This window comes from Scyliorhinus torazame, chromosome 3 (assembly GCF_047496885.1).
Source record: "Scyliorhinus torazame isolate Kashiwa2021f chromosome 3, sScyTor2.1, whole genome shotgun sequence".
Classification (NCBI taxonomy): Eukaryota; Metazoa; Chordata; class Chondrichthyes; order Carcharhiniformes; family Scyliorhinidae; genus Scyliorhinus; species Scyliorhinus torazame.
The window spans coordinates 235,611,563-235,633,238 of NC_092709.1; the positions used below are offsets into that span (position 1 = coordinate 235,611,563).

A 21,676-nucleotide genomic window follows, 5' to 3' on the forward strand; every position below is an offset into this window, starting at 1 on the left:
TCCAAGATTTTGCCCACAACAGAAGTAAGGCTCACTGGTCTATAGTTACCGGGGTTGTCTCTACTCCCCTTCTTGAACAAGGGGACAACATTTGCTATCCTCCAGTCTTCTGGCACTATTCCTGGAGACAAAGATGACTTAAAGATCAAGGCCAAAGGCTCAGCAATCTCCTCCCTAGCTTCCCAGAGAATCCTAGGATAAATCCCATCCGGCCCAGGTGACTTATCTATTTTCACACTTTCCAGAATTGCTAACACCTCCTCCTTATGAACCTCAAGCCCTTCTAGTCTAGTAGCCTGAACCTCATTATTCTACTCGACAACATTGTCTTTTTCCTGTGTGAATACTGATGAAAAATATTCATTTAGCACCTCTCCTATCTCCTCGGACTCCAAGCACAACTTCCCACTACTGTCCTTGACTGGCCCTACTCTTACCCTAGTCATTCTTTTATTCCTGACATATCTATAGAAAGCTTTAGGGTTATCCTTGATCCTACCTGCCAAAGACATCTCATGTCCCCTCCTGGCTCTTCTTCGCTCTCTCTTTAGGTCCTTCCTACCTAACTTGTAACTCTCAAGCGCCCTAACTGAACCTTCATGTCTCATCTTTACATAAGTCTCCTTCTTCCTCTTGTTTCGACTGCTTTAGTAAACCACGGTTCCCTCACTCGACCACTTCCTCCCTGCCTGACAGGTACATACTTATCAAGGACACGCAGTAGCTGTTCCTTGAACAAACTCCACATTTCCATTGTGCCCATCCCCTGCAGTCTTCCTCTCCATCTGATGTATCCTAAGTCTTGCCTCATCGCATCATAATTGCCTTTCCCCCAGATATAACTCTTGCCCTGCGGTATATACCTATCCCTTTCCATCACTAAAGGAAACGTAATCGAATTGTGGTCACTATCACCAAAGTGCTCACCTACCTCCAAATCTAACACCTGTCCTGGTTCATTACCCAGTACCAAATCCAATATGGCCTCGCCTCTCGTTGGCCTATCTACATACTGTGTCAGGAAACCCTCCTGCACACATTGGACAAAAACGGACGCATCTAATGTACTCGAACTATAGCGTTTCCAGTCAATATTTGGAAAGTTAAAGTCCCCCACAACAACTACCCTGTTACTTTCGCTTCTATCCAGAATCATCTTTGCAATCCTCTCCTCTACATCTCTGGAACTTTTCGGAGGCCTATAGAAAACCCCTAACAGGGTGACCTCTCCTTTCCTGTTTCTAACCTCAGCCCATACTACCTCAGTAGATGAGTCCTCATCAAACGACCTTTCTGCCACCGTAATATTGTCCTTGACTAACAATGCCACCCCTCCCCCTCTTTTACCACCTTCCCTGAGCTTACTGAAATATCTAAATCCTGGTACCTGCAACAAACATTCCTGTCCCTGCTCTATCCATGTCTCCGAAATGGCCACAACATCGAAGTCCCAGGTACCAACCCATGCCGCAAGTTCACCCACCTTATTCCGGATGCTCCTGGCATTGAAGAAGACATACTTTAAACCACCTTCCTGCCTGCCGGTACACTCCTGCAACTTTGAAACCCTACTCATGACGTCACTACTCTCAACATCCTGTATACTGGAGCTACAATTCAGGTTCCCAAGCCCCTGCTGAACTAGTTTAAACCCTCCCGAAGAGCATTAGCAAATTTCCCCCCCAGAATATTGGTACCCCTCTGGTCCAGGTGCAGACCATCCCGTTTGTAGAGGTTCCACCGACCCCAGAATGAGCCCCAATTATCCAGAAATCTGAAACCCTCCCTCCTGCACCATCCCTGTAGCCACGTGTTCAACTCCTCTCTCTCCCTAGTCCTCGTCTCGCTATCACGTGGCATGGGTAACAACCCAGAGATAATAACTCTGTCCTAGATCTAAGTTTCCACCCTAGCTCCCTGAATTCCTGCCTTACATCCCCATCTCTTTCCTACCTATGTCGTTGGTACCTATGTGGACCGAATGGTAGACCGGTACGGTTTACGGGCAACATTCCCGTATCTCGATAATGTCACCATCTGCGGCCACGACCAGCAGGACCACGACACCAACCTCCGAAAATTCCTCCAGACCGCAAAGATCCTTAACCTTACATACAACGAGGATAAATGCGTGTTTAGCACCGACCGCCTAGCCATCCTCGGCTACGTAGTGCAAAATGGAGTTATAGGCCCCAACCCTGAACGCATGCGCCCCCTTATGGAGATCCCCCTCCCTCACTGCTCCAAGGCCCTGAAGCACTGCCTAGGGTTTTTCTCTTACTATGCCCAGTGGGTCCCCTACTATGCGGACAAGGCCCATCCCCTGATCCAATCCACAGTTTTTCCCCTGTCGATAGAGGCCCGCCAGGCCTTCAGCCGCATCAAAGCAGACATTACAAAGGCCACGACGCACACCATCGACGAGTCCCTCCCCTTCCAGATCGAGAGCGACGCATCTGACGTAGCTCTGGCGGCCACCCTCAACCAAGCGGGCAGACCCGTGGCCTTCTTCTCATGTACCCTCCATGCTTCCGAAATCCGCCACTCAGTCAAAAAGGAGGCCCAGGCCATAGTAGAAGCTGTGCGACATTGGAGGCATTACCTGGCCGGCAGGAGGTTCACTCTCCTCACTGACCAACGGTCGGTTGCCTTCATGTTCGATAATGCACAGTGGGGCAAGATAAAAAACGATAAGATCTTGCGGTGGAGGATCGAACTCTCCACCTATAACTACGAGATCTTGTATCGTCCCGGGAAGCTAAACGAGCCTCCTGATGCCCTGTCCGACGGCACATGTGCCAACGCACAAGTGGACCGCCTCCGAGCCCTCCACTAGGACCTCTGCCACCCGGGGGGTCACTCGCTTCTTCCACTTTATCAAGACCCGTAACCTGCCCTACTCCATCGAGGAGTTCAGGACAGCCACCAGGAATTGCCAAATCTGCGCGCAGTGCAAACTGCACTTCTACAGGCCAGAGAAAGTGCATCTGATCAAGGCCTCCCATCCCTTTGAATGCCTCAGTATGGACTTCAAAGGCCCCCTCCCCCGACCGCAACACGTACTTCCTGAATGTGATTGACGAGTACTCCCGGTTACCATTCGCCATCCCCTGCCCCGACATGACCGCAACCACCGTCATCAAGGCCCTCCATAGCATCTTTAAGCTGTTCAGGTTTCCCGCTTACATACATAGTGAGAGGGGTTCCTCCTTTATGAGTGACGAACTGCGTCAATTCCTGCTCAGCAAGGGCATCGCCTTGAGCAGGATGACCAGTTACAACCCCCGGGGTAACGGACAGGTAGAGAGGGAGAACAAAACAGTCTGGAAGACCGTCCTACTGGCCCTACGGTCCAGGAATCTCCCAGTCTCCCGCTGGCAGGATGTCCTCTCGGATGCCCTCCACTCCATCCGGTCACTGCTTTGTACCACGACCAATCAAACACCTCACAAACGTCTCCTTGTCTTCCCCAGGAAGTCCTCTGGGACCTCGCTTCCGACCTGGCTGGCAGCTCCCGGACCCATCCTGCTCCAAAAACACGTGCGGGCGCACAAGTCTGACCTGTTGGTCGAGAGGGTCCATCTTCTCCACGCTAACCCCAGTACTCCTACGTGGCGTACCCCGACAGCCGGCAAGATACGGTCTCCCTCCGAGACCTGCCGCCCGCCGGATCCCCACGCACAGCCCAGCCACCAGTCCCACCCTCCCTCCCAGCAGTGCACCTTACAGTCGCCCCCTTCCCAGGAGGATCGGTCCTTCCGCCGGCCCCGTCTACGCCCCCCACCCACCGATGAACCCCGAAGATGCTCCCTTCCCAGGTCAATCGGCTTCCCCACCAGCGCCGTCCAGGGGTGTTGAAGCAGCCTCAGAGATCGAGGCCATGCTCCCAGAGTCACAGACGCCCGAGCCTCCACCGGCGTCACCACCAGAGCTTCGACGATCACAGAGGATGACCAGGGCCCCCGATCGACTGATTGCTTCATTTTACAGTGTATATAGTTAATTGTGAATCTGTAAATAGTTACGACAATAAGACAAAACGCTGTACGGAGGTATTACAGTACCTCCATAACTATAATTTCTACCACGTTACCATGTTGTAATATCAAGCCACCACCCCCGCCGGACTCTTTTTAAACAGGGGGTGAATGTGGTAGTCTGTGTAGAGGTATTACGGTACCTGGTAATGCTGGAACACCATTGGTAGATATTGTATGTTTCCTATTGGTCAAGCTGTATGGTAGCTCTGTCCTGCAAGGTGGGGTATAAGAGCCCGTGCCGCCCCAGCAGCCTTCTTTCTGTACCTGAGCTGCTGGGGGAAACATCTAGCTTATTAAAGCCTTCAGTTGGACTACAACCTCGCTTTAGTGGTCATTGATCGTGCATCAAATAGTCACTCATTCATGAAGGGAGATGAATGAAGCAATGCTGCAGCTGTTTTGTGGAAGCTGTCAACCACAGCCCACAACTAGAAAATGGCATGCAGCTAATGAATCTAAGGGGTTGAAACACAGGTTACAGCAGTTCTCCTTCCAAGAATGGACATGAGCGTAGACCTCGTTGTTTCCGCTAGTGGTGGGGGGGGGGGGACTTTCAGGTTTGCCTCTGGCGCTGGTCCCAATTTCCCCTGATGCCCAATTCTCCATCCCATTTGGTAACGCAGTCCTGGGATGGAGAATCCTGCCCATAGTCTCCCAAAGGGAGAATCACACCCTTAGTCATTTGTTGGGGAGAATTGTCCCTTCTGGAAGTACTATGTTGAGTATTGTTGGAGGAGTTGACAGAAGATTTTGGTTTCACAAGGAAGTGGTTCTTGACTCAAGGTCAGATGAATTGAAAGGCTTGCAGTGCTGGGGTTATATTGCAGTCCTTCCTGGGCTGCAACAAGACTCAGAAATGGGGCACAGGCAGCAGAAAGAGGATGCTGGGGCGGCAGGGTGGCACAGTGGTTAGCACTGCTGCCTCATGCCGCTGAGGGCTCAGATTCAATCCCGGCCCCGGGTCAGTGACCTTGTGGAGTTTGCACATTCTCCCCGTGCTTGTGTGGGTTTCGCCCCCACAACCCAAAGATGTGCAGGGTAGGTGGATTGGCCCAGCTAAATTGCCCCTTAATTGAAAAGAAAAATGAATTGGGCACTTTAAATTTATTTAAAAAAAGAAAGGGCAAAGAAAGGGTGCCTGTCCACCCCGACCCCACGGCCCGTCTCTTGGCCACCCCCCACTACTCCCCCCGACCCTGGCAGAAGCCCCCGGCCAGCGGCACAACTGTCAGCAAACTATGGCGATGTTGGACACCTTCCATACGCCCTCTCTCTCCCTCAGCAGCCGCCACAGCGGTTTCACAATTTTTAAAAGCACAAGTGAACCACGCTGTCGGGAACTCGGCCCATAGGAGGAGGAGTATCGCGGAGGCCCCGGAGAATACCGGGTTGCGCCCACTATTGATATGCAAACTGTGTCTACTGCACGTGCGTTCCGGAATGCATTGACGCCGCTGTTGAGGTGCTGGAGCATTGCGATTTGGCGTCAAATCGACGCCTGCCACGTCGAACCGATTCTCTGCCCAATCGCCGTTCCCAATTTTGGCGTCAGCTAACAAAGAATCCCGCTCCAAGTCTCCGTGTTTGTGGCACTGTTGAATTCTCCACAAGGTGACTCTCACAGGGGCACACTTCTTGCTACCTGGCCTTTGGAGGTCACATTGGGCGAAAGAAGAGGAAGGGTTCAGGCATCCTAGACCCTATCACTCCAGACGTGCTGTCTATGTGCAGATACTGAGACTTCCAAGATCTCATGCCCACATCACTATTGCTCCAGAATCCATCTGCTCCATTCATTTCAATCCATCTGCTCCAGACCATCACTGTGTTACTTAGCCGAAATCCTGAAATAAAAGCCACCACTAAGAAACCTGCAGAACAATACAACACTTACAATAATATATGCAAAACTGAACTATTCAAACTTATGCATTGTTTTAGTGCCATGTGCTTTAGCCTGTCCTAGTGCTCCTACACAGTGCTACTTCAATGACTGCAACGTGACTAGTGGAAGGCTGCCAGCTTTTACCAGAGAAGACTGCAGATGACCAAGGAGGTTGAGCTTGAGGTGCTATGGGCCTGGAGGATCTTGTTTTGGACTGCCCTACCTTGGCATGGATGGTAGTGGTCTGGACAGGTTGATTGAGCAGCATCAGCAGGGGCAATGCTGTCCTTCTGAGGGAGGACTGCAGGTATGTGCTCCACGGAGCCATAGACAATCCCCTGGGGCAGTGCCTCAACACAGGTTTTTTTTTAAATTTGTTGATTCGACCTAGGCTTCGCAGGCTGCACCAGCATTTATTGCCCATCCCTAATTGCCCCTGAGGGGCATTTAAGAGTCAACCATGTTGCTGTGAGTCTGGAGTCACATGTAGGTCAGACCAGGTAAGGACACACTAGTGAACCAGATGGGTTTTTACGGCAATCGACAATTAGACTTTTAGTCAGCATTAGACTTTTAATTCCAGATTTTTATTGAATTCAAATTTCACCATCTGCTGTGGTGGGATTTGAATCTGGGACCCCAGAGCAATACTCTGGGTCTCTGAATACCCGTCTAGTGACAATACCACTACACCATTCCCCCAGATTGCTGAACTATTGCCCTTTTCAGGATTGGTGCCTGCAGCTGTGATGTCAGCAGTCTGAGCTGACAAGCTCAGATCTGAGAAAATCCGAGATTTCTATTATATTTTATGTTGTTTTATATAGTAACACTACGTATCAGTATAATATCAAGTGACCATAAACTGAAACTTTGGCCATTCTGATGTTAAAACATGCAGAATTTGAATCCACTCTTGTGTTCAGCAAATAAGTAAGGGAGTTGGTGAAAAAAATGGTATTCTAACTGGTATATAGATTTACCAGTTCAGCTGATTTGGCTAGGCAATTGGTTCATGATGCAGAGTAAGGCCAGCAGCGCGGGTTCAATTCTTGTACGGGCTGAGGTTATTCATGAAGGCCTGCCTTCTCAACCTTGTCCCTCACCTGAGGTGTGGTGATCCTCAGGTTAAGTCGCCACCAGTCAGCTCTCCCTCTCAAACGGGAAAGCAGCCTATGATCATCTGGCTCTATGGCGAGTTTACCTTACATTTATCAGGATTAATTTAAATTGGAACTGTGTATTGAAATATGTGATAATGGTAAGACACTCACATAATAAGGAAATATTCTGGCAACTTTAGAGTTCAAAGTATTACCTCATGATAAATTGCCAATACTATACTTTTTAAGGGGAGTCTTGACAAATACATGAATAGGATATGAATAGAGGGATATGGTCCCCGGAAGGGTAGGGTTTTTTAGTTCAGACGGGCAGCATGGACGGTGCAGGCTTGGAGGGCTGAAGGGCCTGTTCCTGTGCTATAATTTTCTTTGTTCTTTGTATAGATCTCAAGGTATAGACAGAAGGATGGTGCAAAGGTGCAATGGTTCAGTGATTTGTCATGAATAAGTAAAAGTTGGTATTTCTGTAAAACTTGCATTAAATGTTCTGTTTTAATTACTGCCTCTTGATTTGTGATCCTGTTACAAAGGTGACTCTGCAGAAGAAATCGACCTCACTGTGGTTTATCAGGCAGCATCCAATGGAGATGTCAACACCCTGACTGCAGTGATTCGCGAGGATCCTTCCATATTGGAATGTTGTGATAGTGAGGGTAAATGTGTTACCAATACTCCACCCATTTTAAAATTAGATTAGATTATATAATCACAGAAAATATAAATATTATATGAACTTTTGAAGTTCTCGCATTGGTTCAATGGGTCAACAGACCAATTGGTGTAATGTGGAGTAACTCAGGTGTAGCCCCCTGATTTGGTTCCTGATCTTCACTGAAGTAGCTGATGTCACCCAGGGTAACAACTGAGTACTATAATTGTCCTTGATGAATATGAGCTGAGGCAGAACTCCCTGTAGCTGAATAGCCTGCAAACATCCATTGGCAAGACATACATCAAAAATGTTTTTTTTTTGTTGAGATGCTGGAGGCTTACTGGAACCTGTAGAACTGTAGACTGTCAAGAAGAGAATTAGGAAAATGTTTTTACATCACTTTCAGCATTCCGTGTTTATTAAAAATAAAGTCCATATCTTGCCAATAAAATTTATTTACATTCTACCTCACATACTGCTAATTGCATTTACACATCCCCATCCACTAGATTAATTGCTATGAAACCGTGTGAGTAATTGGATAGTTAAAGAATAATCTGTTTAGCAAAGAGCCTGGTCTTCCTAATATTATTCTGCTGCTAGTATTTTAAAAATATACTAATCCCAGGAGTTCCTTATATAAATAGAATTGACACAAAAATATGAAATAAGTTTATTTTACATCAAGCTAACTGCAAAAAATTTGGCTTTCTTAACAGAAATCTCAAGTCCAACAATTATTCAAATAGATATTACTGATATAATTTGCTTTCATACTCTATTTTGCACAAACCAGGATATGTGCGATATATATCGTATACATAGTATATCAATGTATTAATTTGTTCATATTAATAATATTGTAAAAGAGTCCACTTTGCCACAGAAATAAAATGGAATCCTCCTGTAACTAACGGGTTTGCAATACAACTGCAAGAGGAATTTGGAGGTGATACCATATCAAGTTATAGATAATGGAATTTTGAGCTAAAATTTAAATTTGCTGATAAAAGAAAATATCAAGTTAATTGTTTAAAAACTATTTCAGGATCAACTCCGTTGATGCATGCAATATCTGGTCGCCAGCTCGACACAGTGAAGCTGCTCCTTAAGATGGGGGCTTCCATCAATACTGAAGATGCCTCTGGAAGAACTGCACTATCTCTAGCTACCTACTTGGTATAGATTTCCTGTCATTTAATTTACCTCAATTCCAGTTTGCAATGTGTATTCATATCATAGACTCTTACATATTGATTAAAATTAGTAGGCATTTCAAACTTTGTCATTCATATTTGTGTTTGTGATGATGTGTGTGTGTGTATAAATTTTTTTCAAGGGCCACATTTTGCTGGATTGCTGTGTCCCATTTCTTTCAACTTATTTATATACATTTATATCAAAAGAACAATTTCCCATAAAGTTGCTGCTAATAATGGCCAACGGGCATCTGGGACCTGAGTCAACAATGGGAGAAACAGTGTATTTTCTTAATTAGGTTAAAGGATTGAGAAATAAACAGACAAAGGACTGTGAAGGAGACAATTAGAGTAAATAAATTTAATTTCAAATTAGGCACAGAAAAAAGAATAATTGGCTAGGATTATGTTCATGTTGGAGGCAAGAGGACTGGTGCAATTGCAGAGAGTCAGGTTAGGTCCACTCCTCAATGTGGTCCTGCCATTTAATCATTTTACCTTTGGTGGGACTAACTACGGAGAGGCTGACTGCCCCAACGAGGCGGACAGCTGATTTACATAAATAAAAGTCCAATTAGGGGCCATTGGTACCTTTGGTACTTTACTGATGGTGAGGCAACATCTTTCCAGATGGAAAGGCCACCAGCTAAAAAAAGGCAGCCTTCCTGATGCAGTCTGAGGGGGAAGACTCCATGAAGGGGCTAGGGAGGGAATGTAGCACCTGTGGTCTCAAATACTTCTCTGGGGGGGATTTACCCTCTCACTCTCAGCATTGTGAATTTTTCATTTTTTATTTCAACTTGCCTCTCCAGGAATTCAGCTTCTCCTACATACCTCAATGGTGACTACCTCTCCTGGTTGCGCTGCTGAGGCTTCAGAACTGCCAGCCCTGTGATTGTGTGCTGGCAACATGGTCTACCTGCCATCCTTTATTGGACAGAGAACTCAAAGGTGACAAATCAGGAGGCTGGCTGTCTATGGTCAAATTGCCGAGCAGGCTGCTGATGAATGCAGGGTCAGGGCCACTTTTTCACTGATGTTAAGATCCCGAGCCCCCTCAGAAACTTCAGCCCACGATTTACTTTCTGGATGAGAGATTGATTGGCTCTGGTGAGTTTAATGGGAAAATAATATGTAAATGCAGCAACTTCATGAAAATCACAGGGAGGCTAAGGTGAAATCTGTTTTCATGAAGCTAATATGGAATTGTACAAAACATTCAGCTATTTATGTCAATTCGTAATTCATGAGATATCTTTTCCTCGCAACAAATTGCTGGCTGATTTGCACATTAATAATGATATTCCGATGCAGTTATGTTTTCAGCAAAATCTGGCCCAATATGTTTAGTGTATTTCCTGCCCACAAAACATATTTACTGTTCTAATGCTTGTTTGATACTGATGTATGTCCATCATAAATTCTTATACCTATTTTTATAATGGAAGTAGTGATGTAAACTTGTCAAAATTGTCAGTTCTTTATCTTACATATCCTCCGCATGTTCTTCAGAGAAATGTCTACGCAGAAACCAATTCTACACCTCTGCTTCTCAAGTTATAGTCTGCTTTGCTATTTCATTCTAAATCATAAAATAAAATTATAGTATAAAAAAGGATAGAACGTATTACTTTAAAATAGTATCTGAATAATGTCTTCATATCTGGTCTAATTATTCCAAGAAGTCAAGGAGTCAAGACTCTTCATGTGAAATGTCATGCTCCCCAAGAGCAGGTTTGGAGGCGGGTGATGAGGATGGGGTTGTGGGTGTGATAGAAAAGTGGGTGGGAATGTGTAGGGTGAAGACCCCATCATCATGCGACTCCCCCCACTGGTCACGTCCAGAATGGGAATGTTTGAGGATGGTCTTTTAGCCTGAAAGGCAATTAAGGTCCTCAAGTAGCCAGTTAAGTGGCCTCAGTTCATCACTGCTGGTATTCAACCAACCGCAGGTGAGGGCCACGCCATGTGAGCAAGATGCCAGGTAAACCCTGGTGGGTATGCCTGATGGGATGGATCCTTCCTACTTGGGCAGCTCCTGCCCAACAGAGAAAACCCCCAGCCAGGATTGGAAGGGAAAGAGGAACTCGGGAAAATTATGATCACCTGCAAAGTAGTATTTAGCAAATTGTTGGAGCTGAGAGCTGACAAACCTTTGGCTCCTAATGGGCTTAATTCTTGGGTCTTGAAAGAAGTGGCTTATGGGATAGTTGATGCGTTGGCTTTAATTTTCTAAAATTTCCTAGATTCAGGAAAGGTTCCATTAGATTAGAAAATAGCAATGTAACTCCTTTACTCAACAAGGGAGGGAGACAGAAAAGGAAACTACAGACAAGTCAGCTTAACATCTGTCATAGGGAACATGTTGGAAGCTACTATTAAAGATGTTATGGCAAGGCACTGAAAAACAATTAGGCAGTGTTAACATGGTTTCGCGAAATGGAGTTTTTTGAAGGAGTCACTTGTTCTGTGGATAAAGAGGAACCAGTAGATGTACTGTACTTAGATTTCCAGAAGGCATTTGATAAGGTACCACATCAAAGATTGTTGTGAAAAATAAAGTTCCTAGTGTAGCGGGTAACATGTGACATGTACAGAAGATTGGCTAGGAAACAGAGAATAGGCATAATTGGGTCTTTTGCTGGTTTGCAGTATGTAATGAGTGATGTGCCACAGGGATCAGCACTGGGACCTCAACTCTTTACAATTTATATTAATGACTTGGATGAAGGGACTGAGGGTATGGTTACGAAGTTTGCTGAAGACACAAAGATTGATAGGAAAGTAAGTTGTGAAGAGGACACAAGGAGGCTACAAAGGGATATAGATAAGTTAAATGAGTGGGCAAAGATCTGTCAAATAGAATATAATGCAGGTAATGTGAAATTGTCCATTTTGGCAGGAAGAATAAAAAAGATGCATATCTAAATGGTGAGAGATTGCAGAGCAATGGGATGCAGAGGGGATTTGAATGTCCTAGTGCATGACTCACAAAAGGCTAGTATGCAGGTACAGCAAGTAATTAGGAAAACTAATCGAATGTTATCATTTATTGCGAAGGGAATTAAATATAAAAGTAGGGAGGCATATGTTTCAGTTGTACAGTACACCAATGAGACCACATCTGGAGTACTGTGCGCAGTATTGGTCTCCTTATTTAAGAAGGATGTAAATACATTTGAAGAATATTATTTAAATGAAGAGAGACTTCAGAATGCTGCAGTGCAGAGGATGTCCTGTACACTAATCACAAAAATTTAACTTGCAAGTTATTCAGAAAGCAAATTGAATGTTGGTCATTATTATTTGTATATATATATAGGGAGATACAGTACAAAAATAGAGAAGTCTTGCTCCAGGTGTAAATGCATTGTTGGGACCACAACTGGAATGTGTGCACAGGTTTGGTTTCCTTACTTAAGGAAGTATATACTTGTATTGGAAGCATTTTAGAGAAGATTCATTAAGCTGATTCCTGGAATGGGGAAGGTTTGAACAGGTCAGACCTAAATTCATTGGAGTTTTAAAAAATGGGAGGTTAATGTTAGTGAAACATATAAGATTTTGAGTGGTTTGAAAGGCTAGATACTGGAAGGATCCTCTTATGTGAAAATCTAGTACGAAAAATAAAGGATCTCCCATTAAGATGGGGATGAGGAGCAATTTCTTCTCTTAGAGGGTCATTGGTCTTTGGAATTATCTTCCATTGGAGATCCTTGGGTGGTCGGGGACAGGGTACGGTGGCACCCTGGCTCTCTCCATTGCACTCTGATGCCTTGGTACTGCCAGCCTGGCACCTTGGCACTGCCACCCTGGTACTGCCAGGATGCTCAGCTGGCACTGCCAGGCTGGGTGGCAGTACTGGGGTGCCTAAGTGCTGGGATGGCACTGCCAAGGGACAGGGCCTGAGGGGGGCCTTGCCCATAAAAGGGGTGCTCATGGGGGTTATGAAGGGTGCGGGATAAAGGGTGGGAGTGAAGAGGGCTCATAAAGGTGGGAGGGGGGGTTAAGGGTAGGAGTCCTGAAAGGGGGAGGGGGCTGAAAAGGGGATGGGGAGGCCTGGACCTCCCCCGGCGACTCCACAGCAAGGTGTCCTCACTTGGGGGGTGGGGGGGTGATAATGTGTGCAGCGGGTGACATTACCTGTGGGTGGGGGGGGGGGGGTGAGAGACCCTCAAGCTCACATAGAGATCGGGCACACTTTCAAAATGGCGGCCTGATCTCTAATGAGCTTGTCCCGTCGGCGGGTTTAGCTCACCAGCGATGAAAACATGTCAAGGGCGCGATTTAATGGCTGCATTGCGCTTAAGTGAGAGAGCGACGAGGCTGTTGAATTACAGAAGAAGCCAAAATCGAGAACCGTGCCGGCCGCTGATCTGATTACGATCTAAACGGCCCACTCATGTTGCTGAAATCAGGATCCCGTCTTAGCGTTGCGAGAAACCAATAATCACCACTTAAGCCCAATCGACATACAATTAACCGGAGCAACCCCACTATCTAACGACCCCTTGTGATCTAACGACATCCCCAGCAAGTGGTCACGCGGGTGCCGATTCTCTTTTTAAAAAAATGTGAAGCTGTTGGAATGGCTGCAGGGTCCCGAGGAGGCGCGTAACTATCTTCAATCCCAGGCAATGAGCCCATGGCACTGGGGTTGCTGCCCCTGTGCTTGTAGGGGGCTGGGGGAGCCCCTGGGGGGGCAGCCTTGGTCGGTGTGGGCCGCCCTCGGGGGGCCCCGCCCATGACCTGAGCTGGGCTGGAGGGAAGTAGGTGTCTTAGTGCCCATGGGTCTGCCATGCCTGTTTTAGCCCCTGCCCGCCTGCCCCACGAACCATCCTTAGCTCCCACAGACCGTCAAGGCCTCTGGCCGCGCAGCTGAAGGTTATTGCTAATTGGGGATTGGCAATCGTAGTTAAGTGAGCATTCTCACATCCCAAGTGGATTTCCGTGGGTAGCTGTGCCATGTATCATGTGGGGTTATTACCCAGCAACCCTACCAGTTTGTGCTGCCTCGACACTCTGCCTGAACAGTGCGGGGGGGGGGGGGGGGGGGGGGGGGGCAATTCCATGGTGCAGCTGCCAACATCTGAAGCCCAGGGGTTGGGCCCCAGCACAGGGAACATTTTGGTGACCAGGTGGTGGGTGTGTGCACTGGGAAGGGGACCAGCACCCGTTCCAGGTAATGTTACCTGTGGGTGTTTGGGGTACAGGGTTTGGGGTCCGGTGAGTAGGGGCCCCTGCTGCAACCGGGGGGTGCGTGGGAAGGGCATGTATGGTGGGGGATGGGGGGACCAATGGGAGGACTGAAGGGTTCTGGGGTAGAGGACATCGCTGCTTGACAGTCTAACACCCTCTCCCAATTCCTTACAGATATTAAGCGGTATGAACGATATCTTGGACCCAGTGGAAGCTGCCCTCGTGTGCTGCTGGCAGCCCAGGAGGCCAGACACTGAAGGAGGCAGCGAGAGCAGCTTCGATAGTGACTCAAGGTGGCGGCCCATAGGCAGCAGCCAGCACCACACCCTGAGGACCTGGCTGCCCATCAGGCCAAGGAGTGACCCACAGGGGAGGCTCACGACGGTGCAAGGTGCATAGGCATCGCTGGCCTTTCAAAAAGATGATGGATAGCTTCTGCAACAGGAGGCTCCGGCTCAACAAAGGGCGACGTGGCACAAATGCCATGTCCTCGCGGACTTGGCACTGCATGGAGGAGGACGATACTCGCTCTATGCCTTAGGATCATCCAGGGCTCGAGTGGGGACTTGTGCTGCTTCTCACAAGCTACAGCCCACAAGTGCATCTGTGAAGTCATGGATGCCCTGTTGTCCAGGCAGCAAGCTATATAAACTTTGAAATGGAACAAGCCAACAAGATTCTCTGCCATCGACAGCATGACCCAGGTTCAGGGGCTAATAGATGACATGCATGTCACCTTGTGCTCACCGGACCATCTAGGAGTGCCCTCCATCAACAGGAAGAGTTTCCATTCGCTGAATATCCAGCTCATGTGCGACCATGGCATGAAGATCATGCACGTGTGTCACACACTTCCCAGGGAGTGTGCACAACACCCACATCCTGGGGTAGTCGGACATCACCGGCCTCTTCGAGGATCGCCCAGGATGGCTGGTTGGCTGTTGGGGTATAAGGGCTACCCGCTGAGGACATGGCTAATGACTAAGCACGGAGGCTGGTGACCGGTGAGACCCGATATAACGTGGCCCATGCAGCCACCTGGGTTATCATTGAGCAGCACATCAGACTCCTCAAGCTACGGTTTTGATATCTCGACCGATCTGGTGGTGCACAGCAGTACACCACTCAGATGGTCGCCCGCTTTGTGGTGGTCTGCTGCGTCCTCCACAACAGCAGCGGAGTGACGTGCTAGCGGTGGAACGGGAGGAATATGTGGCCATCTCCGAGGAGGACGAGGGGGCACCGGACCCAGAGGGGCTGGAGGACGAGCCCGGAAGGACCCGCAGGACCAGCCGGAGGATGGAGGACAGGCGGATGCGGCGAGGATCCGGCAAGCCCAGGGGAGGCAAGGGATACCCTCATCCTCACCTGCTGCATACAGGACATGTCCATGACTGTCATTCCTCCTCTCCCAGCACCTCCTCTCCTCAGTCTACCCCTCCCCATTCCCCACCCACCCCTTTGTTTCCCCCCCCCCCCCTCATGCCCCACACCCTCCCAGGGTTTGTGTAATAACACTCCAGGGTGATGGGACAGTGCCGGCACTCTCAGCGGGTCACTGTTGAGGGTAGGGGGTGATGATAACCCTCTGAAAGCTGAGCACTGGTGCTCCTCAGTCTATGCCATAGTCTGTTCCCTGCCTGTCTGCTGAGTGCTCGCTCACACCCATCACCTACATGATTGACTAGGTTGGGATTGTTCTCACTGGAGATCAGAAGAATGAAGGGGGATCTCCTAGAGACTTATAAAATTCTAACGGGACGAGACAGGGTAGATGCAGGGAAGATGTTACCAATGATGAGTGTGCCCAGAACCAGGGGCGTCATTCTCCGATCCCCCGCCGGGTTGGAGAATCGGCGGGGGCTGCCGTGAATCCCGCCCCCGCTGGTTGCCGAAGTCTCCGGTACCGGATATTCGGCGGGGGCGGGAATCGGGCCGCGCCGGTTGGCGGGCCCCCCCCCCCGCTGGATTCTCCGGCCCGAATGGGCCGAAGTCCCGCCGATAAATTGCCTGTCCCGCCGGCGTGGATTAAACCACCTTTTGAACGGCAGGACAAGGCGGCGTGGGCGGACTCCGGGGTCCTGGGGGGGGGCGCGGGGCGATCTGGCCCCGGGGGGCGCCCCCACGGTGGCCTGGCCCGCGATCGGGGCCCACCGATCCATGGGCGGGCCTGTGTTGTGGGGGCACTCTTTCCCTTCCGCCTCCGCCACGGTCTCCACCATGGCGGAGGCGGAAGAGACTCCCTCCACTGCGCATGCGCGGGAAACTTTCAGCGGCCGCTGACGCTCCCGCGCATGCCCCGCCCCGACATGTCATTTCCGCGCCAGCTGGCGGGGCAACAAAGGCCGTTTCCGCCAGCTGGCGGGGCGGAAATTCCTCCGGCGTCGGCCTAGCCCCTCAATGTTGGGGCTCGGCCCCCAAAGATGCGGAGCATTCCGCACCTTTGGGGCGGCGCGATGCCCGTCTGATTGGGGCCATTGTGGGCGCCAGTCGGCGGCCATCGCGCCGTTTCGGGAGAATTTCGCCCCAGAGGTCACATTCTGAGAATTCTGGGTAAACCATTTCGGACAGAGATAAGGAGACATTTCTTCACACAAAGAGTGGTGAACCTGTGGAATTCATTACCACAGGAGGTAGTTGATGGTAAAACTTTGAATATATTCAAGAGGCAGCTAGATATAGCAATTGGGGAGAATGGGATCAAAGGCTATGGGGAGAAAGCAGGATTAGGCTATTGAGTTGGATGATCAGCCATGATCGTGATGAATGGCGGAGCAGGTTTGAAGGGCCAAAAGGCCTCCTCCTGCACCTATCTTCTATGCATCTATGTGTCTATGTGAGGGCCTCCTTGGCCCTCCAGGCTTGCCGGACCCTCACGGCTGCCGCCTATCCTGCAGCCTCCGGCTGGTCCTCCGGTTCCTCCCGGCCTCGTCCCCCAGCCCCTGCTGGTGCAGCGCCTCATCATCGTTGTCCCCATCGCCCTCCTCTTCCAAGGTGGCCACATTTTCCTCATCACCAACACCTCCAGCTCGTCGCCGAACTGCTATGCGAGGTTGTGGGGGACACAGCAGACCACAACAAAGCGGGTGACCCTCTGGGCGGTGAACTGGTGTGCACCACCGGAGCGGTCAACGCATTGGAACTGCATCTTGAAGAGTCCAATGGACCGCTCAATGACACCCCGGGTGGCCATATGGGCCTCATTGTACTGGGTCTCCGCTTCGGTCTCCGGGCTACTGGCCTCATGAGACAGGTCCTCAGCACATATCCATTATTCCCCCAACAGCCAACCACCCATCCTGGGGTGTCCTTCGAAGAGGGCAGGGATGACCGACTCATTCCCCGGGCAGCATGCACACACGTGCATTAGCCTCATCTGGTGATCGCAAACGAGTTGTATGTTGAGGAAGTGGAACTCCTTTCTGTTAACATAGGGCACCCCCACATGGCCAAGTGAGCTCAGGGCAATATGCGTGGCATCTATGACCCCCTGGACCTAGGGCATCCCAGCAATGGCAGAGAAACCTACTGCCTGGGCATCCTGTTGGGCTTGGTCCATGGCAAATTGGATGTAGTCTTCCGCCCGGGAATACAGGGCATTCGTGACCTGCTGGATGTACCTGTGGGCTGTGGCTGTGAAATACCACACAGGTCCCCGCTTGAGCCGTGGAATGATCTTGTGGCATAAAAGGTCAGGGCTGCAGTGACCTTGACGGATATCGGGAGTGGGTGTCCTCGTCCAAGTTCGCGAGGATACCTTTTCCAGCATCCGGCCGCATTGTGTAGCACCAGCACCACTAGGGCAACCTCTGCATCCAACATCCCTGCCATAGCGTTCAATATCTGTAAGGCATTGGGAGAATGTGTTAGACTGACAAACAGCGATGGTTCCCATGTCGGACCCACTATACCCCCACTGGTCCCCCCCCCCCCCCCCCAAACCCTCCTCCACGCGGATCGCCCTGCCCACGCACACCCAGCTGCAGCAGCCCTGTATCCCGGACACCCACTCACAATATCAACCGGACCAGGCGCTGGCCCCCTCCCCGTGGCACATACCCACCCTCCGGCTGTGGACATGTCCCCGGAGCTGTGTCCCATCCCGTGGGTGATCGGATGTTGGCTTCTGCATGTGCCTTCTGCAGTGCTCTGGCACAGTGTCCAGTTATCTCGGTCTGATTGGGATGCTAGGCAATGACGCCCAAATGCTACATGGCCCTCCCACCCATTGGCAATCCACTTGGGTTGTGTGAAGTACTCACTTAACCACGATTGCCAATTCTCTAGAGGCTAAAGCCTTGACCTGCACAGCCAGAGGCCTCGGCAGGCGGTGGGGATTATGGGTGGTCTGTGGGGCAGACGGGCAGGGACAAGGGTTGCCCCTGGAATGGGTACACACGATCCAAGGGTTGGCATGGTGGTGCTGTGAGCGGTTGCCCCCCAGTGTTCTCCTATCCTCCCATGGAAGCCCACCCCTGTGGAGGGTCCCTCCACCCCCAGCCGAGGGTTTCCCATGGGTTCCCCATCTCCCACCGAGGACAGGGGCAGCAAGCGCAGCGCCCCCGGGCTCTTTGCCTATGAGCAAAGATGGCAACTCACCTCCTTAGATCCCCACAAAAGCCCTTCCACCAGATTCACACTTTTCAAAAGGATTACTATTCGGCGCCAGCGTGAGCACTTGCTGGGGAGGTAGCTGAATGATGGGAGGCCGTTGGAAATGCGGTTGCTCTCGTTAATTGTACAGAAATGGGGCTTAAGTGGTGATAATTGATTTCTCGCCTCATTGCGGCGAGATTCTGATTTTGCCTCGGCGAGCGGGCCGGTTGCATCGCAAACTGTTTCGCGCATTGTGCGGTTCCTGTTTTTGGCCACTCCCACTATTTACCAATTTCATTTCGCTTGGGCATGAGTGCAACAAGGCAGGATGATCGCGCCCTAAGTGTGGGCTAAACCTGTGAGAAACTCCCCAGGCTAAGTGTCATTGAATAGCGCTGGGGAACTCCCTGAAAAACCCGCCACAAATTAACTTAGAAATCTTTTGGGAGAATTGTGCCCTAAGGGCACATTTCTAAAGTGGATGCTAGAGCAGGGGGACTTGGGACTCTATGACCAGAATTCTTCGGCCGCTGGGATTCTCTGTTTCTGCGGGAAGCGCGGCCCTGCCAGCGGATTTTCCGGCAGCGTAGAACGGCGTCAATGGGAAATCCCATTAACAAGCAGCGTGCCGCTGAGAATCACATGGCTGGGGGACCAGAGAATCCAGCTCTATGTGCACAAATCACTGAAGATGGCAGGAGTTATAAAGCTTACAGCATTCTGGGCTCTTTCAATAGGGTTATAGAGCACAAAAGGAAGTTATGTCAAATCTGGATAAAATTCTGGTTCTTGCCTCAAATAGAGTATTGCATCCAATCCCAGACACCACACTTTAGACAGGATATGAAGACATTAGAAAGGATGCAGAAAATATTCATGAGAATTGTTCCTGGGATGAGGAAATTCAGTAACTTAGATTGAGTAGTTTGAGTTTGCTCTTCTTGGAGAAGAGAATGTTGAGAAATCATGAAGGGTCTTGTCAGAGTAGATAGAGAAAAACTGGTTCCAATTGGTGGAAGAATTGAGAACAAGAAGGCACAGATTAAAAGGGCAGGATTTACCGACCACCCTGTCACGTGATTTTCAGTAGTGGAGGCAGCCCGCCAGCGAGATCTACCGATCCCGCCGTTGTCAATGGGATTTCCCGTTGAAAGTACCCCATATCGCCAGGAATGCATGCGTCAGCTTCGGACAGGAATTTTCTGCTGGAGTGAAAAGCCAGTAAATTCTGCACAAGGTGTCTTGTAAAAGAAGCAATGGTGATACGAGGAAACACTTTTTCACTGCAGCGAGTAGTTACGACCTGCAATGCACTGCCTGAAAGTGTTTTGGAGGCAGGGTCCACTGAGGCATTCAAAAGGGAATTGATCATTGTCTCAAACGGAAAAGAAATTGCAAGGCTACAGGGAAAAGACAGGGCAGTGGGACAAGGTGAATCACTTCTTTATGGGGCTTGCACAGACACAATTGGTCAAATGTTGCGTTGTAATCATTCTATGATTCTATAACAGGTTAGATGGTGAGTGGCTGGTTCATCCAGTTGGGGAGTTTAGAATCAGGGTAAGGAATTGGCCATTTAGGCCTCAGATGAAGACAAATTTATTAATTGAGGGTTTTAAGTTTCGGAATTCTGTAGCCCAGAAAGTTATGGATACTCAGTTGATGAGTATATTCATGGCAGAGATGAACAATCTCGGACACAAAGGGAGGGGACAGTAGAGTTGATGTACAAGTTTATCCATTATCTTATTGAATTGTAGTAAAAAGGGGTCAAATGGCCTACTCTTTTTTGGTTCCTGTCAGTCATGGCCCACAAGAATGCCAAATCTGATATCATCACCTCAAGAAAACTCAGGAAATTTTACTTTCTTTTCAACATTAATGAATGGCAGGCTAGTACTCTTCAAAAAAAAATACTAGTGCTCAAAGATTGATATCAATTGGAGAAAGAAAATTGACCAATTACCTTTCAATTTCAGGGCTGGCTGGATGGCTGTGTAACACTCCTCCGAAATGGTGCCAAGCAAAATATCCCTGATAAAAATGGAAGATTACCCCTTCATGCTGCTACTGCTGAAGACAATGTCAGGTAAAGATTTTTTTCTGTTTGAAAAGTTAAATGATATAGAGGGTGCAATTTAACGTAAAGAAACAGAGTCTCATTGTGGGCGGGTTTACCAGGGTGTTTCCGGCGTATGTTAAATTTTTTAATGGCACCCCAATCCCTCGATCCTGCAATGTGACCCCCGGAGGCCCCAACACCCAAACTTACCAGTTTGGGGGTCCTCGAGCCCCTGTCATAAGGGCAGGGCACACCCGGGCCCGAGCAAAATGTCACCTTGTCACCATGGCAGTGCCAGCCTGGAAGGGCCACCTGGACAAACTGGCAGTGCCAGGATAGCACCCAGGTGGCACTGCCAGGGGGCCAAGGTGGCAGTGCCCGGGTGACATTAACAGTGCTAGGATGCCACTTGCCTAGAGGCCGACCAACTGGAGGCCTCTGATTCTCTGGGAGACCTTCCCATGGGAGATCCCTCCCAAGTGCCATTCTACCTGGTCCCTGTTTGCAGAGACCCGTGCTAAACTGTGCCTGGCTGGGGCCTCCTCAGCATGGGAATTCAAGGCCACGCTCTGGTTAGGTCTGGTGTAGACATATTTAAGAGTGCCGAACTGCAACTTTAGCTACCGCGCATTGTGGGCGAGGTCCAGATCATGACGCCTCACAAGATCCCTTTAGATCTCACAAGGCGTGGCGAGTCGGGTAAATCGCGTGAGAGGGATCTTGTGAGATTTACCGGCTGCCTCGCCTCCCAAGCCGGTAAATTAGATCGCTCCCAGACTCATCATATGGCAATGTTTTTGTTATTTTAATCATTTCAGGAACGGAAGAATTATGGTAATTCTTTCTTTTAGTCATAAGTCAGATGAATATTTGTTTTAATGTCAATGTGCAAGGTAGTTCTAGGGAATGGAGACTGGAA

The 21,676-nt window shown here is 49.3% G+C and overlaps 1 protein-coding gene and 1 pseudogene across 2 annotated transcripts in view; one reads left to right on the top strand and one right to left on the bottom strand.

Annotated features, from left to right (window-relative positions):
* The window catches only part of LOC140409001 (putative nuclease HARBI1 pseudogene), a 378,119-nt pseudogene that overhangs the window by 72,624 nt on the left and 283,819 nt on the right, over positions 1 to 21,676 (bottom strand).
* The window catches only part of ankrd55 (ankyrin repeat domain 55), a 169,508-nt gene that overhangs the window by 25,301 nt on the left and 122,531 nt on the right, over positions 1 to 21,676 (top strand). Inside the window, exons 2-4 of one of the 2 annotated variants that reach the window (XM_072497012.1) lie at positions 7,580 to 7,702; positions 8,750 to 8,880; positions 20,675 to 20,784. In XM_072497012.1, coding sequence (XP_072353113.1) covers positions 7,580 to 7,702; positions 8,750 to 8,880; positions 20,675 to 20,784 — 364 coding nt within the window. The remainder of the gene's footprint in view (positions 1 to 7,579; positions 7,703 to 8,749; positions 8,881 to 20,674; positions 20,785 to 21,676) is intronic. The other variant, XM_072497013.1, reaches the window with a different exon arrangement.